At 37.9% G+C, this 18551-nt stretch overlaps 1 protein-coding gene across 5 annotated transcripts in view; it reads left to right on the top strand.

Moving 5' to 3' along the window:
• Positions 1 to 332: 332 nt before the first annotated feature.
• Positions 333 to 18551, top strand: part of TXNL1 (thioredoxin like 1) — a 30486-nt gene continuing 12267 nt past the window's right edge. For 3 of the 5 annotated variants that reach the window (XM_043443947.1, XM_043443946.1, XM_043443948.1), the window contains exons 1-5: positions 333 to 697; positions 10229 to 10325; positions 12236 to 12409; positions 13402 to 13452; positions 18254 to 18376. In XM_043443947.1, coding sequence (XP_043299882.1) covers positions 600 to 697; positions 10229 to 10325; positions 12236 to 12409; positions 13402 to 13452; positions 18254 to 18376 — 543 coding nt within the window. In that variant the 5' untranslated portion in view covers positions 333 to 599. The remainder of the gene's footprint in view (positions 698 to 10228; positions 10326 to 12235; positions 12410 to 13401; positions 13453 to 18253; positions 18377 to 18551) is intronic. The other 2 variants (XM_043443950.1, XM_043443949.1) reach the window with 1 other exon arrangement.

Raw genomic sequence — 18551 nt, 5'->3', positions numbered from 1 at the left:
AGGGAACGTAAGACCTAAGGCAGCGGCCAAGAACCCCGGAGGCGGGGGGAGGGTTATTTTCTCATTTTCTCACCCCTCGGTAAAAACCCGAGGAAACTCTTCAGTTGAAAAAAAAAAAAAAAAAGCCCAGGTCTCGGCATCGCGAAGAAAGACGTGAATTTGAGGCGCAATGTGCGCCTGCGCAAGCGACCACTCGTCGTCCGCGCCTGCGCTGCTCCAGCCAATGAGGGAGTCCTCAGCCGAAGGCGGGACCACAAGTAGCGCCTTAGGATTGGGCAGCGGGAGCCCAAACTGAAGGAGCGGAAATAACGCCAGCGTGCGCAAGCGCAGGCGGCTGTGCCGCGCGGTGGCTGCCGGGTGCCGCGGGCCGGCCTGTCCCTCGCCTCCCCCCTCCCCCCGGCCCCGCCCCCTCGGCCGCTCCGCTCCCTGGCGTGACTCGGCACTGAGAGAGCGCTGCGGGGAGAAGACGCCGCGGCCACCGCCTCCTAAATCCAGGCTTGGGCCTTCCCGCGCCTCCCGCCGCTTCCTCCCCCGGGACCGCTCCTCCGTCAGGTTTGAAGCCGGCGGCGTCGCTGCCGCCCTGCCCAGGCTCTCCGAGAATGGTGGGCGTGAAGCCGGTCGGGAGTGACCCGGATTTCCAGCCGGAGCTGAGCGGCGCGGGCTCCAGACTCGCCGTGGTCAAGTTCACCATGCGGGGGTGAGGCCGGGCCCGAGCCCGGGGCTGGGGGTAGGGGGCGCCGCGGCCGTCCGCTCGGTCACCTCCCGGCTCCTCCCGGCCCCTCCCGCCTTGCCGTCTCCTTCCGCCCCCGGAAGTGTCCGGCCCCGGCCCCAGGCCGCTGCCCCGTGAGGCCTCAGCCCCTGGGTGTGAAGCCCCTGCTCGTGGCCCCGGGGGGCGGCTCCGGCGGGCTCGCAGGCCTGGCGGGCCGCGTCTCCCGGCCCGCTCCTTTGGACGAGCTCTGCGCTCGCGGGCGGCCTGGCTCTTTTCCTTCTTGTCTAAGGGCGTCTTCCTGCAGCGGCCCGTGGCTCTGGTCCGTCCCCTTCTTTCCCGGGGTCTAGCTGTCAACTTGTATCTTAGGGACCCCCCCCCCCCACCCGGATTTAACTTAGCGAACGGTTTGTCTTCACCACCTGCAGGTCTGGGAAACGTGAAGGAAGATTTCAGCTATGCAACTAATCCGCCTAGAGCTTAGACCTGAGTCTCAGCTAATATATTTTAAATTAAGATGTTGGGTCAGGATACTTTTTTACTTTTGTTAAGGGCTTTGTTGCTCCTTTGGTTAGTCTTCTTAGGCTGCCTTGTGTAAGCAATTGCGTCTGATCAGGGCAATTATAGTACATATATATATATATTACAGGTAGACAGGTGTCCGCACATCTGGCTTTGACCGAATAGACTCCATTTTTGACTTGGTGATTTAAAAGGAGAGGGAACTTGAAAGGTGTTACCTGGCTTTCGTAAATCTCGACATAATTCATAGGTTGCAGAGCCGGTGGAGCTTCCATGTTGGGGGTGTGGTGTGTTTCTGTGTGAGAGTGCCGCGTTGGAAGTGGATATTCAGAACCAAGGTTTCAGCAAGTTTGTGTTTTTACTGACCTCCCCATGCATATGTCAGTGCCCACCCAAATAGAAGGATTAGAAGTGTCCACTTTGCTTACCTTGACCACCCTGGTGGTTATTTACACTATAACTTGGAGAAATCTCCTACAAGTATCACTGTTTACGTAACACATTTTATGTCCAAGATCCGGTGGAGGAGGAAATGGCACCAGCTCCAGTGTCCTTCCCGGGGAAATCCCATGGACAGAGGAGCCTGGCAAGCTACAGTCCATGGAGTAGCAAGAGAATCGGGCACGACTTAGCGACTAAACAACAACAGCAAACTATATAAACGTAAGGCGGTGTTTTGACTCTCAGAGCAAAAAGTGCTTCAGACCTGTTGAACATGATTCAATAAATGTTGAATATCTAAACGGTAGCATTAGGATTAGATTCATTTTAAGGGGTGGAGGGAAGTAGATAGAGATGAAAACAAGTTAAGAGTTATTTTCGGACCAATCTCTTATATGGAATCAGAAAGGGGCAGTGCATTAGATTTTAAAGTGGGTTGTCCCAGTTTTGTTGGTTTTACAGTGACAGTATTCTTCATATGAGGAAATACCTATAGATTTGTTAAGTCCTAGGCCAAAGTTGGGGAAAAGAAGAGATGATTTTAACTGCAGATCTCATTTTTAGCTCTGTTTTCTAACTCTCCTCAGTGAGAGGGTCTGCCCTTTGGCGCCTCTATGATACACTCTCTCCTTTTCTCCTACTGTAGCAGGATGAGAGATGACAGAATCATACATAATTTATTTGAAGTGAGAAAAGTTACTATCATCCCACTTTAGGCCCAGAACATAGTTTGCTCAAGCACCTATTTCTTAATTTCCTTTCCATTCCTATTTTAAGCCATATTCCTTATTCTCAGTTTCCATGCTTTATCTATCCTATTAATTTTACTATGCAGATTGTTGCTCTCCTGTTTAAGAATCTCCGTGTCTCTCCAACACTATTTTTCATTTTTTTAAAATTGTTATATGTAACATAAATTTGCCACTTTAGCCTTTTTAAAATGTACAATCCAGTGGCATTAGGTACATCCACAGTGTTGTACCACCATTACCCCTATCTCCTAGAAATTTTTCATCATCTAAGACTGCAACTGTGCATGCTTAAACAGAAATTCCCATACCTTCTCTCCAGTGCCTCCAGCCCCTGGTGACCTCTTCTACTTTCTATCTCTATCAAGTTGCCTATTCTTGATAACTCATTTAACTAGAAATTTATATATGTCTTTTTGTTTATGGCTTATTTTAGCATGCTGTCAAGGTTCATACATGTTATAGCATGTGTCCTGTTTTCCTTCCTTTTTCTGTTGTAGGTATATACCACGTATTGTTTATTCATCTGTTGATGAATGGTTGATGAACATTTGGATGCTTCCATCTTTTGGCTATTATAAATAACACTGCTGTGAACATTAGTGTGCAGGGATCTCTGTTAGTCCCTGCTCTCAGTTCTTTTGGGTTATACCTGTGAGCAGAATTGCTAGATTATAATGTAATTCTGTGTATAACGTTTTGAGAAACCACCAAAGTATTTTCCACAGTGACTGAACAAGTTTGCATTTCCACAAGCCCCACAGGAGAGTTCCAATTTCTCTACGTATCAACTTTTTAAAATATTTTAATAGCCATGTTAGATGGGTGTGAAGTGGTTTCTGGTGGTTTTGATTTGCATTTCCTTGATAACTGATCATGTTGAACATCTTTTCACAAGCTTATTAACCGTATGTCTTCTGTGGAGAAATGTCTGTTGGGGTTCTTTGCCCATTTTGAACTGGGTTATTTGTTTTTTTTGTTATTGTTGTGGATTTGTGGGAGTTCTTTATATATTGGAGATCTTAACCCTTTTTCAGATGCATCATTTGCAGATATTTTCTCCCATTGGTTGCCTTTTCATTTTTTTTAATAGTGTCCTTTGACGCACAAGAGTTGGAAAATTTTGCTGAAGCTCAGCTTATGTGTGGTGTTTTTCTTCTGTTGTTTGTGCTTTTGGTGTCATATCCCAGAAGTCATTGCCAAATCCAGTATCATGGATATTCCTCCCTGTTTTCATCAAAAAAATTTCTAGTTTTAGGTGTGTGATCTATTTGTAATTAACTTTTGTATTTGGTTTAAAGTAAGGTTCCAACTTCATTCTCCTGCATGTGGCTTTCCAGCTTTCCCAATACCATTTATTGGAAAAACTGTCTTTAACCCACTGAATGGCACCCTTCTCTAGTATTTTTTTAAGCAACTAAAATAGCCATCACTTCTTAATACATTTAAGTTAGTCGGTATAAGGGACTTACTTAAGCACTTGTTGACTCCTGCGGTCCTCAAAATAATCTGGTATTATCTCCGTTTTATAAACTAAAAGAAAGTTGAGTCACAAAGAGATCTTATTTAAGATATCTTGTTTAAGGTCCCATTGTTGAATGCACTGTTTGGATTGTAAAGTGCTCTCCTGTTCTTTCCAGCCTAAGCAGAAGGGCGATGCAAGTTCACCTCTGCATTGCGTGGCGCCTGATATTTTTCAGTAAATGCTGCCTTGAATAAGCTCCGCCTGCAAAACTCTCTGATGGAGGACAATTCGGCTCACATTCTGATATTCATTTACCTACCTGTAAAGTGGGAATAATAACATGTAGCCCAATCATACTGTTCAGAGGATGGAATTATGTATGTGGATTATATACTGTGATAACTTGTTTTTGTAACTGGTATCTCCAAACTGTTACTTCTTAAATATACCCAGATACACTTAAGTGGTCATAATCAGTTGTTATCACTGATTAACCCCAAGTTTAAAAGGATGTATGTTTTCTTTGCCATAAAACTCAGCAATGTGATTTTTATCATGAATTCATGAGTGTACAACTTTTATAGATATGTTTATCATATATTCAGTTTTCTTCAAGCAGGTCTTACTTTGTAGTTAGGTGTTATTGCTACTGCCTCAGAAGAATGTCTGAGAATAGCTTCCCTAGTGGCTCAGACGGTAAAGAATCTGCCTGCAGTGCAGGAGACCCAGGTTCAATCCCTGGGTTGGGAAGATCCCCTGGAGAAGGGAATGACAACCCACTGCAGTATTCTTGCCTGGAGAATCCCCATGGACAGAGGAGCCTGGCGGGCTGCAGTCCATGGGGTCACAGAGAGTCGGACAAGACTGAGCAACTAACAACACCAACAAAGAAGAATGTCAGTGTGTATTAGGATAGTGAGATACAATGACTATGGTAGTTTGTCCCAATAATACATTATATAATAGTACTAACTGTGTATTGTGAAATTGCTGTGGACAGAAGGTACTTTACCATAATACAGGCCCAACAGTCCATAAGGACCAAGCAGGTAATATTAGGGGGTGATGTCGGTGGCAGAAAGATAACTAGGGCTTGGTCAGGCCCTAGAGATTGTATAGAGATTTATTTTTTAAATAAACATTTGTATTGAAGTATAGCAGGCATGCAGAAAATATGCACAAACCATTTAGGTGTATAGTTTGATAAGTTTTCGAAATGGTTGCACCTGTTTAACCAATACCCAGTCAGGAATACTAGCATTGCACAATCCCTCACTATCCCCCCAACCCCGTCTTCCTGCAGGCTCCTGTCACTCTTGAATTCTGACACTGTAAAGATGATATCATGAAGTATATAATCTGTCTGGTTGCCTTTCAAGAGTGTATAAATAGTTTTAATCTTGGTGGTTAATTTAGAAATAACAACCAAAACAAAGCAAAAAGCAGTGTGGGCCACGGTTTTGGAATAGTTGAGTTGGGTTTTGTGATCGGATTTCAGCACTGTACTTCATTGTTCTTGTCTTTAAAATGAGGAATTGTGAAGCCTAAATGAATTTAAAGGTTTTATAAATTACATAACATACGATACACGCTTAGTGAACACTAGCAGCTCTGTGTCCCTAATAGGACCAGTTATGACTATGCTTGTCCATTAGTAAATATAATACATCTAGAAACAACCTATTCTACAGGCATGCCTCTGAGAAAGTAGGCTTTTAAAATACATCTTCAGAAAGCATGTACATTTTCCACGCTGAGTGTGTTTGTACACATTACTGCTTGATGTAGAGAACTGACTGCTTTAGCAAATGGGAAAGAATAGCAAGTTCTTGAAATAGAATCTGTTTGTATTATAACTAAATACAAATCTTATTAAGAAGAACCTAGCATGTTTTCAAAGAAAATTGATGTTGGATTGGCTTCAGGAGTTAACTGTTCTAGTTGTGGCCCTGCCATTAACTAAAGTGTCTGATCTTGATTAAGTCATTTAACATTTCTGGCGTCTGGTGGTGGTGGTGGTGGTTTAGTTGCTAAGTTGTATCCGACTCTTTGCGACCCCATGGACTGTAACTGGAGTTACAGTAACTGTAACTGCAACCCCATAACTGCAGGCTTCTCTGTCCATGGGATTCTCCAGGCAAGAATTCTGGATTTGATTCTCATTTCCTTCTCCTTTCTGGCATTTGTCTTTTATCAAATAATTGTGTTCTGTTAGGTCAGTTTTAAAGTTTCAGCTTTGTGGGTTTAGTTCTTACATTCTGGATCTAACAGGTAAGCTTTCCATCAAAGAGTTCAGAGATGGAAAAATAACTTTTTTTTTCTTTTTTTAAACCTCTGGACTAGATGGTCCCTGGTCTCTTACAGGTTCAAAGGTACTGAGGTTATCTAATATCTAAGGGCTTCGAATTAAGGGCTTTGCAAAGTCGAAAAAGTACAGTCCTGAAATTTAGGCATGTTTGAGGGCATAATGTTCTAGAAGTAGGAAAGGTCCTTGAGGAATCTAGTCCCTTCCTGTCTTCCAGAGAAATCAAATGATTTGTTTGTGGCTCAGCTAATTTTGGAAGTTAAAGTTTGCTTTTAGATGCTAGTGGTAAGCAAGGACCTTATTGAAATAGCAAGTAATTTCACCTGAGTGATTATAATGTGAAAGTATGCTGCTGTATATTTCTGTGTTCTGTGACTTATTTTGGTTTTTGACTAACATTCCAACTTCTGACGGCTAACTAAATTAAACAGAGGATCGAGATAAGGTTAAATTTTGAAAGGGAACATTTATTTTCAAGACAGTCATTATTTTGCAGTTTGTTTAGCTTCAGGTTACTCATACATGATTGATGAGTGTAGTGATGATGTCCATGCCACGGCAGAGGTTTTGTTGGTTAATATTCTAATATTTTTCTTAGGTAGTGAAGGGCAGGAATAGGAATAGAGCCTGTAATAGGAAGGAGAAAAGCCCTCAGCCAGAGGCAGGCTCCCTTTCAGAATCTGTTTCAGAGAGTCTAAATTAATAAAGTTAAACCGGAGCCTCAGCTCCCAGCCCTGGTTCCCCGGCGGGCGGCATTTTCGTTCTGGGCTTCCTCCTGCCCCCGCCTGGCCGGCCGCCCTGCTGGCTCCGAGCTTCCCATGCGTCTGGGGTCTCTCAGCACCTGTGATACAGCAAGCGCTTCCATTTGATTGTTTCTGTACCATTTAACCGTCCCTGAGGAGGCCTCTAGGTCTGAGGCTCCTGCCTGTCTGTCCAGGTATTGCCTGTGTGCCAGTTACTATTTTTCTTAGAAATACTTTTACAGTGTTGCATGGGTTTAGATGACTTACACCAATCTTATTTTTTCCATAAGCCTTCTTATCTTGAGTACATGCTTTTGCAGGAAAGTTTTTTCGGAAATGAGAAAATCTGATATTGTGTGGATACCAGGTATATTCTGTGATATAGCATGATACTTGTGCTTCTCCTGTGACTACTGTTTAAATGCAGCTAACATTTAATCATCATCTATCAATTTATTTACTATCGTAAAAGGAAAATAGCTATCATATAAGCCAAAGAATACAGGAGTATAGGTAGTTTTGAAAGTCTCCCCTAAAGTTGCTCTTTCTTTTCCAATCCCATTTTTCAGAAGTAATAGTTTATTGTGTGACACACCTAAGTTGTAAGTATGTATTTGTTTACATATATAACATGTAAATACATGTATAAAGGCGTGTGTTTAATGTGGTCATGGAGAACATATTTTTGTGAGACTTAAGTTTTCTTTTGAACAGTACAGATTATCCTTATCCCCTGGTGTGATAATTTTTGTTGTTCAAGTATAGTTGATAAACGGTATTATATAAGTTACAATGTACCATACCGTAATTCACAGTTTTTAAAGGTCACACTGCATTTATAGTTACTACAAAATACTGGCTCTGATTCCTTGTGTTGTACCATATATCGTAACTTATTTTATCTATTATAATTTTAAAAAATATTTTTCTATTGATTGCCATTTAGATTATTTCCATCTTTAAAAAACTATTTCAGATGTTTCATTGAACTTCCTTATACATATTATTGTGAAATTGAGTGTTAAGATAGGATTGACTTTTAGGAGTAAGGTCGTTGAATCTTGGATTGTGGTCATTTAAAGTTGGTAGATAATGACCAAATGGCCCTTCAAAAAGGATCTACCAGTGTGTACTCCCATCCATAGTGTTTAAGACTGATTAAAAGCCAGTAGTATTTTGCTAACCTAAAGATAGATTTCATCGACTGTAAATGTTCGTTCCTTTAAAATTTAGTCTCAGGGCCTAAAATTGTTGCATCCAAAAAATTTATTTTCAGAAGCATCAAGTTTAATATTTAAGAAATTAATAGTTATTTTCTTGTTGCTGTGAGTCTTAAAGATGGTAAAAGATGAAAATGCTGATTAAAATATTAAGAATGGAAAGAGAATCACAACTTGAGTTTGAACATTTGTGAATTTGAACATCTTGTGCTTTAGAATCTGCTTTTCCTTGTGTTTTTGTCTGTTAAAGCCAAGATTTTTCTTAATTTTAACTTTTTGGAACTTTCTTTGAAATATACATAGTACACAAGGATAAATGTACAGTTCAGAGAATTTTCACAAACTGAATACACATGCATATTTATTTACCTTTTGGACAAATGGAACATTACTAACCTCTTAAAATCTCTCTCATGCCCTTATCCTGTCACTGACAACAGTGACTTGTTTTGATTTATAATACCATTGGTTTATTTTACCTGTACTTGAACTGTACATAAGTGGAATAATAGACTGTAGTTATTTTCTCAGTGTTATTTGTGAGGTTCATTTATGTTTTGGCATGAGGTTTTACGTCAGTCATTTTCATTGTTATGTAGTATTCCAGTGCGTGAATAACTTCAGTTAGTTTACTCATTCTGTTGTTGAGAGGAACTTAGGTGGTATCCAGTTTTCGGCTGTTGGAAATGTTGCTTCTACCAATATTGTTTCATAGGCCCTAAGGCAAACATACGTAGATATTTCTGTTTTCTATACCCTAGACGTGGTCATTGGTAGGCATAAATCTTACTTTAACAGATAGCTTCAGTTTCTTTTCTTACCCCGTAAAGTGGTTATACTCATTTGCACTGTCACTAACAGGTCATTTGCTCCAAGTTCTTGACAGTACTTCCTTCTTTATTGTTTTAACTATTTTAGTGGGAGTAGTTTTTGCACATCCCCCGTTTCCTTAGTGACTGAGGAAGTCTTTTTCTATTTATTGACTGCTTGGGTAACCTCATTTGTCCTATGCGAGAGAACCCTTTTTTTTCTTTTGGATAACAGTCTTTTTATTGATTTATAGGTGCTTTTTTACATATTAGAGGTATAAGTCATATGTTTGATATGTTTTACACATTTTTTTTTACCAGTCTGTGGTTTGTCTTTTCACCCTTTAAATGCTATCTTGATGAACAAAACTTAACTATCATATTTTCTAGCTTATCAAGTATATCCCCAAATATCAGTTCTTCCCTTTTCTCTTTAATGCTTTCAGTATTTTAAGAAATAAATTTTTGCTTACTCAAGGTTTTCAAAGTATTCTCTGTATTTTTTTACCCTGACACCATTGTTTTACTGTTCACATTTAGATCTGTAATCCATCTGGAATTGGTTTTTGTGTACATTGTGAGTTAGGAGTCATTTTTTACCCCCAGGTGGATATCCATTTTTACTCAGCAATGCTTATTGAAAGACTATCCTTTCTCCACTGTACTACTGTGTCAGCTTTTTCAAAAGTTAGGTTACTGTGTATGGGATGGGTCTACTTTTGAACCTTTTTTTAAAGTTGGTGAGATTGTTTATGCTTTATACTCTTAATTTATAATAAAACTTTTTGGTAGTTTTTAATATCTGGTAACATAATTCCTTCACGTTTGAACCCCAGACTGCCTGGACTATCCTTGATATTTCCCTATAAATTTTAGAATTTAAAGTTGTTAATTTCTCCAAGAAAACCTGTTAGAATTTTGCATTGACTTTAAATAACAAATTGAGGAGACTTGACATCTTGAGAGTATTGAGTTTTCCAATTCATAAGTGTAGTATAGTCCTATATTTATTTAGCCCTTTAATTTCTTTCAGTGAGAAGAAAGCTGGAATATAACAGTATTAGACTTAAAGACTTAATATAAATCTAGTCATTAAGGTAGTGTGATACTATTGTAAGCATATCTAAATAATACAATGGAAAGAGAAAGTCTAAAGGAAAGATGATCAGAACTTTTTAATTTTATGTATTAATTGACGAAATCTTTAGAGTGTAAATTAGTACAATCTTTGGTGTTATCTTACAAAGTGTCTCTTACCTTTTTCACAGGTGCGGACCGTGTTTAAGGATTGCCCCAGCATTCAGTTCTATGAGTAATAAGTATCCACAGGCAGTTTTCTTGGAAGTAGATGTACATCAGTGTCAGGTAAGGCAAGAGGGCCCTTTTGAAATTTTTTGAAAATTTACAAATTGTCTTGAAATTCACATTAATATCATCCTTTATTTATCTCTTTGTGTACTGAGTACTTGTTTATTTGGAGGTAGGATGATATCTATCTTGCAGTGGTGAATACAAGTGTTGTTAAGGCTGTATTAGTAAAAGTAGTCTGATATTAATTGCTTCTGGGTTTGTTTATATTAATATTTTATTGATATGAAACTAATAGTATGTGGTAAACTTACTAGGTCACTTGGCTGTTCTGTTTTACATTCCTTTATTTTCTTGCAAATCTGGAACTGTATCTATACTATTGACACATTGGTTGGTTAAAAAGCCATGGGAGAGAATTCTTGGTTATAGTTTGATTTGAATTGATCATTTTATGACCTTAGCTCCAAAGCTGCATACTCAGCAGAAAGTTTAAAACATTGATTGCTGCTGATCAAGCCACAGGTAGGTAGATTGCCCTGGTTACTTAGCTGGCATGGCCGTGTGACAGTTCTGCGTTTGCATATGTGTAAGTATGAAAGAGTGGTTATGCCAAAAAAGTTTTTGAAGGCTTCTTGCAACACAGAAGACTACAAAAGTGTAATCTTGACTGAGGAACAGCTCTGTAGTTTTCTTTTTTTTTTCCATTGAAGTTTTTGCCTTTGATACATTTCTGGGTTGAAAAAAAAAATCTTAGAATGTTACATAGTTTGTAGGTAAGCAGTTTGGGGATTTGGTGCAAACTCTGTTACATGTTCATTGATTAGTACTTTCGGTCACATTCTGCTGGACAGCACCTCTGGCCTTATATCAGTATTCGGTGTCTCTCATCTGGGTGTTGTCTTCTGAAGCTGTGTCGTCCTGTATGGTAACCACATGTAGTTGGTTGAAATGAGCACTTGAAATATGACAAGTCCAAATTGAGTTGTGCTGTGAATGTAAAATGCATATAGGATTTTGAAGATTTGGTATGAACGAAAAAAATGTAAAATATGTCATTAACTTTTATATCAACTATATGTTTAAAAGTGCATATCTGGATTTACTAAAACAGGTTGCTAAAATGAATTTCACTTGTTTCTCTTTACTTTTTTGTCTGTGGGTTCTAGAAAATTTTTAACATGTATAGCTCACATTTGTATCTTACATTTCTTTTGAATGGCACTGTCAGTCTTTCCTTTTTTCCCACTTACGAGGCTTAGAGAAGACATCTCTGTAAACTTTATGCTTTTTTTTAAATAGTCATAGCTCTTCCTGGTGTTAGAATATGCAAGAGGACATATTTATTTTACTTGTTTTCTTTATACTTCTCATGAGGAACTTAAACCATAAAGCAGTGGTTAACTAATTTTCATTTGGTGGCTGGTTTTATAATATCATGGAGTTGGAGTAGAATTTGAAAAGATACCAGTTGCAGTGTTTTTGATGGGAGACCAGAAGTCATTTCTTTAAGAGTAAAACTAGGTGACGATGTTTCTTGGACAGACGGGCTGCTGTTTTTTCACATGTGTACTTTTTACTAGTAGCAGGGTTTGTGTTGACAAATCTCAATACCCTTCTGGGTTTCTCCATTTGAGAAATAGTCTGTGCTTATAAGAGAGAAGTATCCGGTTTTGTAAAGTGCAGTTTCTGTACTGGAAACTGATTGTTCTGCTGAATGAATGAATGAAGCATTTAACACTAAAACAAAAATACAGGGCTATTCTTCATTGTGGACATACAGGTAATATAGTTGTGACCTTTAAGAATAGGCTTGCTTTTTCTTAAGTAACAGTTAGGAGTAAGTTATTTTACATGTTTTTAGTTCATGTTTGTGATATTTAACTTCCATACAGATGCATAGTGAATATTCCCAGTAGTTTAAGATTAGTTTTAATTCGTAATGCTATCTAACTTGACAATTCTAGGGAACAGCTGCCACCAACAATATATCAGCAACACCTACATTTCTGTTTTTTCGAAACAAAGTGAGAATTGATCAGTATCAAGGAGCCGATGCTGTGGGACTAGAGGAAAAAATCAAGCAGCACTTAGAGAACGACCCTGGGAGCAACGAGGACACCGATATTCCGAAAGGCTATGTATGTGGTCTTAGAAGTGAAATGATGTTACTTGCATTTGTCATTATTTGGTTGAAATGAAATTTACTCTTTGCATGTTTTGTCTTTTGCTAGTTAAGAATACTTTCCAATAAGAACTTTGAAAATGAATTCAGTAGCTGAGTGTTGGGTTTTGTCTGTGTAATATGTATTATAACCTTACGTGCATGTGTGCTAAGTCACTTCAGTCGTGTCCGACTCTTTGTGACCCTATGGACCGTAGCCCATCAGGCTCCTCTGTCCTTGGGATTCCCCAGGCAAGAGTACTGGAGTGAGTTGCTATTCCCTTCTCCAGGGGATCTTCGTGACCCAGGGTTTGAACCTGTGTCTTTTGCATCTCTTGCATTAACAGGCAGGTTCTTTACCACTAGCGCCACCTGGGAAGCCCATTATAACCTTAAGTCCCCATCATAAACTCTTTTTCCAAAATTTGTTCTCCTAATTTTATTTTAAAAAATTAGTAAATCCTGCATACCAAAAGATATATGTGTATATATTTTTTAATTTTGCTTGTTATAAAGTTAATGTATTGGCAGATTAAAAATGAATTTTTAAAAGTTAAGTGTTACCTCGAATTAAAGCTACTATATGAAAGCATGTATATGAAATGTATTAAAACAGATCTGTTACAGGGCTGCCAGTCTTTCTGTAAGGCTCTTAAATTCATGTTGAATCAGGAGACTTTGTAGTCAAGTAAATAATGAGCAGTTCTTTTTATATGTGTGAGTGGCAGGGTTGTGTCTTCAAAAAACACTTTTAACATATGGTAGCTGCATTAATTACTTCAAGTTAAGGAATTTTAATAATTAATATTTATTTAAACTAGAACTATGATATAATTTGAAATAGTAATGTTCAATTAGAAAGTATGAACATGTATAAGTCAGGGTTGTGACACCTTTTGGAAAATTTTAGAAATCATTTGACTTGTAAACTGCTGTGTTTACCTCTTTGTATTTTTCCTTTATTACTAGGGATTTTTGCATGAAGAAGTCTTACAGGCACAACAGTCTGGCTGCTTAACTGTAGGAATGCTTTATTCTTTACATCAGCTGAGTGTGATAGCAGGTTTGGGTTTTGGTTGGAAATAAGCAGGAAAAAATAAAGTTTTAAGAAGTAAATTAAAATTAGTTTTCATCCAGATGTTATGAATACACTGAAAAACTATAAAACACGGTTTCATTTTTTCCATCAGGTGTCAATCAAGACTGCAAAAGTTTTGAACTATAGATCTTACAGGGTTATTAAATGTTTAAAACCGGTAGTGTGTTCTCAGAACGTCATTGTTTTCACAACATAAATGGAAACTGAATGAAAACCTGTGTCTTAAAGTAGATTTAAATAGAAGCATTGCAAAAATATATTCACAATTTTAAAATAACATTGGGTTTCTTAGACTAAAGATTTTCTGTCATTAGATTTTAACACTGAAAGGCTATGCAACTACTGATTTCACACATCCTACAGTTTTGAAACTCCTGATTTGACTGGAGTCAGAGTTAAAGAAATAGGTATCTCTTCTAGGGGGAGTTGAGATATTGCAAAAGATGTAGGACATGATACTCAAAAGGTTAAGAATCAAAAAGATTCTTATTAAGAAGGCAGTATTTTTGTAAAAAAGAATGACTTTCGGTTTTTAATATGTTTACTGAATTGGGAAAATGTTAAACATTTCTATTTTTTTCTTTCCCATATTTGCTAAGTGTGCCTTGTATGGCTTCAAATAGCATGAGGGGGCTAGCTGTATCAAGTCTCCCTCTTCAGAAGTTTACATGCTGGGCACTCTGGAATCAAACTTGTGTTTGCACGTGTTTTGTTTAAGTCTTAAGGCTCATTAGTGTATTTCAGTATTCCAACATCCTAACTGTTGGTTTTGGTCTACAAATTTGTCACATTCGTCAAAATAAATAAAACATTGAATGTCCCTAATTTACGTAGTAGGTAGGACAGATATTTCTTTAACCAAAAACTTGAAGCATGAAGAGCTTTTGTGTAACTCCCGTGTATCTCCTGTTGGATTCCATCCCTTCCTCCCCTAAAACAATAGGTAAAATATATTCAAACGAAGAGCTTTTGTGTAACTCCCGTGTATCTCCTGTTGGATTCCATCCCTTCCTCCCCTAAAACAATAGGTAAAATATATTCAAACCAAGAAAGTTGACTGTAGTACTACAAACATGCATATCATTCACTTATCAGTTGTGAATGTTTTGCTGTTTTTGTTCTATATCAATATATGTATCTGCTTTTGTTTTTTGCAGCATTATTTACAAAATAAGCTATAAACATCATGATGGTTCATGTGTAAATATTTCAGCACGTAGCTCCTAAGAATAAGGACATTCTCTGATATAGCCATGATGCCATTATCACTTCTAAGAAATTTAACGTTGACATACTTATCCCTAATGTACAGCTTATATTAAAATTTCCTTAATTGTCTCTGAAATGTACTTTGTAGCTTTTTTCCCTCAATCTTGGATCAAATCAAGGGTCATGCATTGCTTTTAACTCGTCAGTCTCTTTAGTGTTCTTTAGAAACTTCTGTGTGCCTTTATTTCTTTCATGACTGCCTTTTTGAAAAGTTTAAAACATCACCAGTCTACTACAATAGCTGCTAGACACGTGTGGCATTTTTTATGTGACTAGGGCAACTGAGGAACTGCATTTTCAATTTTATCTATTTTTAATTAATTTTAAATTGACACATGTGGCTAATGGCTGTCTCATTGTACAGTGCAGGTCTGGACCATCTGTCTTATGCACTGTCCCACAATCTGGATTTATGAGATTGTTTTCTCATGATTCTTTCCTCATTATTGGCAAGTTGATTGCATAAGTAGTAATATTTATTTCCAATAGCATGTTTCCAGAATATGTCAGTTTGCAATTATGTCAAATGTATAATATTATGCTAGTTTGTCCCAGACAGTGTTGAATAATAGAGCACTTTAATGCAACTGTTCAGCTCTGGTACTTGTTTTGTGTGTCCCAAGATAAATTAAAAAACAACTTAAAATAATTTAACTATTTAGTTTATTTTCATCATTGAGGTATTGGAAGTATGACTGCAATGTTGCCTTCAAACTTGGGGTCTTGATCCTACATATAGTATGGAAGAGGCATCATGGTAGGATGGTAGACATTTAAATGTTCGTAAGATTTTGTCACATTTCCAAGACAGATGTTACGGAGTTCAGAATAATTCTATAGAAGTAGAACTTGGCTCTGTAATGCTCCTTTTCTTCCTACCTCTCTTTTTGAATTGGCTATAGTATGTTACCCTGAGTAATATATTTAACATCTAATGCAGTATAACATTTAATATAATAGAATATCTAGGCTTTGAAAGCATTTAGGCTAGTCTGTGAATAATTAAGGGTCTATTCTAATGAATTTTTACCATATTGGTAGTTATTTGACCTGTAAAAATTTTTTTCTTTAGTCTTTCAGAACTGTATACACATGTATTAGTATATATATTAGTGTTAGTAATGAAGACTGATAGAACATGCAACTGATAACTTATAATACTTGGTAAACTTTATTGCTTGGGTAAATTTAAAGCATTTCTTGTTTAGTCGAAGAAATGGATACTTTTCTAGAAAAATAGTTTATCAAAATCAACTCCACTAGAAGCAGAACTCCTAAATAGATCAGTCACCTTTGAGGAAATAGAGAAAATAGTAAAAGAGCTCTTCCATAAATACCAGGATGACTTCCCAGGGAAATTCTAGCAAATCTCTATAAAGATCAGATAGTCTAGTGTTACTGCAACTGCTTAAGACCATATCAAAGGAGAGAAAACTTCCAACTTTATTTTTGAAGTATAACATTGATCCCAGAATCTGATAGAGTTTGTACTGAAAAAAAAGTTATCAACCAGTTCCAGTTAGGAATATTGGTGTACAAATCGTAAATAAAATATTAGTAAACAAAACCCAGCAATCTAAAGGAGAAAAATCATGATCTTCTATGTGGGAAAAGCATTTAAGAATTTTTTGTTTATTTATTTTGGCTGTAGTGGGTCTTTGTTGCTGCACGGGCTTATCTCTAGCTTCACTGGGCAGGGGCTGCTCTGGTTGTGGAGGATGGGCTTCTCATCGCGGTGGCTTCTCTCGCTGCCGCCTGGTAGCACGGACTCCAGGGCACGTGGTCTTCAGTAGTTGTAGCTTGTGGGTTTAGTGGTTGCAGCCTCGGGGCTCTAGAGCACAGGTTCAGTAGTGGCAGACAGGCTTAGCTGCTCCGCGGCATATGGGATCTTCCCAGATCAGGGATCAAACCTGTGTCTTCTGCATTGGCAGGTGAATTCTTTACCACTGAGCCACCAGGGAAGCCCGGGAAAAAATATTTGACCGAATGCAATATCCATTTATTCCTAAAGCATTCAATAAAATTTTAATGGGAAAGCACTGGAGAGATTCCCACTGAAGTCAGAAACAGGGCAGGGATGACCACCGTCACTGCAGCTCTTTGGTGTTCTGTTGGAAGGGTTAGCCAGCACATAACACAGGAAACGGGAAAGTGTTACAGGACGCAACAGGGAAGCAGTTAGCAAAATCTAGATAGAAGAAATCTACAGGCTAAATGACTGGATTAAAAGAGATTTAAGAGACATTAACCAAATACAGTTGTTTATACTTTTCTTGGATTCTTATTCTGAGTCTTAACTGATTCAACGGTAAAATATTTGAGACAGTTGAAGAAATTTGAGCATTGATATTGATGATACTAAAACATTATCAATGTTACAGTCATGGTAATGATATTGAGGATTTTTTTTTTTTTTTTCAAGAGTCCTTATCTCTTGGAAATGCTTATGAACACACTGAAATGTTCATGAATAACATGAGAAAAATGTCTAAAGTTTACGTGAAAATAATCAGGAAAAAGGTGTTGGGGCTGGTTGCAGAGTAATGGTGAAACCGGAGTGGCTGTGAATTGATGATTGTTGCATCCAGGAGGTGGGCACCTGAGGGTCACTGTGTTAGTCTATTTATGTACATTTAGAATTTTCCATAATATAATTTTTTAAGTAGTTATTTGCCATTCATCTTTTTTTTTTTTTTTTTTAACATTTATTTTATTTCTTTGGCTTGTGCTGGGGTCTTAGTTGCAGCATGCAGGGTCTTTAGCTGCAGCGTGTGGGACCTAGTTCCCTGACTAAGGATCGAACACGAGCCCCCTCCACTGGGAGCTTGGAGTCTTAGCCACTGGGCCACCAGGGAAGTCCCTAGTTCATCTTTAATCCAAACTCTTCATGGATACAGGTTTAAAGAGTGCATGATCACTAGAAGAGGGAGGTACGCTTTCTTTAGATATTTTGTAGATATTTATTTTAATTTGTGTATTTTCCACTGCCAAACACGGTTACTAAAAAAAAGTATGTTAGCATTTAGTAATCTGTGTTAAAGACTTGGTTTTAGATACTTATTAAGTAGGCTAAGGCTCAATTTGGCTTTAATTATTAGTGGTAGATATCAGAAGTTTGGACAAAAGGGTTATTATAAAAGTTTTAGTAACTTTTAAATGAGATAGAAATTTCTTAGCTTAATCAAGAGAGAATTACTCCAATACAAAATAAAAAGTTAGAAAAAAGAATCACAAGGATGTATTGTACAGCACAGGGAATAAAGTCAGTATAGTACATATAGGTTATTAAAAAGATAAGTGGAATATAACCATTAAAAGTTGTTAACCACAAGTATTGTACACTGAAAATGTAATTTTACACAGTTTAAGAGAGAATTACATATTTACATTTCTTACTGAGATTTTTATACCAAATCCAAATGCTTTGCCTGAAGTCTTGGTTTAAATTTTCAGATGGATTTAATGCCTTTTATTAACAAAGCTGGCTGTGAATGTCTTAATGAAAGTGATGAACATGGATTTGACAACTGTTTACGAAAAGACATGACCTTCTTGGAATCTGATTGTGATGAACAGGTAACTGAATGCTTAGGGCTTGTAGAGATTATCAGTATTTGTGCCCACATGTCTCCATCTCATGGTTTCATGTCTCTCCTTTCCAGGTGATCACTTTTTTCTTCCTTTTTATAACTTCACCTCTGTCCTCTGACCCTGCCAACTCACCCCCTTTCTTTGTTTGTTTATGTTAGCT

This window comes from Cervus canadensis, chromosome 23 (genome assembly GCF_019320065.1).
Source record: "Cervus canadensis isolate Bull #8, Minnesota chromosome 23, ASM1932006v1, whole genome shotgun sequence".
NCBI lineage: Eukaryota > Metazoa > Chordata > Mammalia > Artiodactyla > Cervidae > Cervus > Cervus canadensis.
Note: the sequence above shows the minus strand (reverse complement) of the source record. Positions and strands in the feature narration are given on the sequence as shown.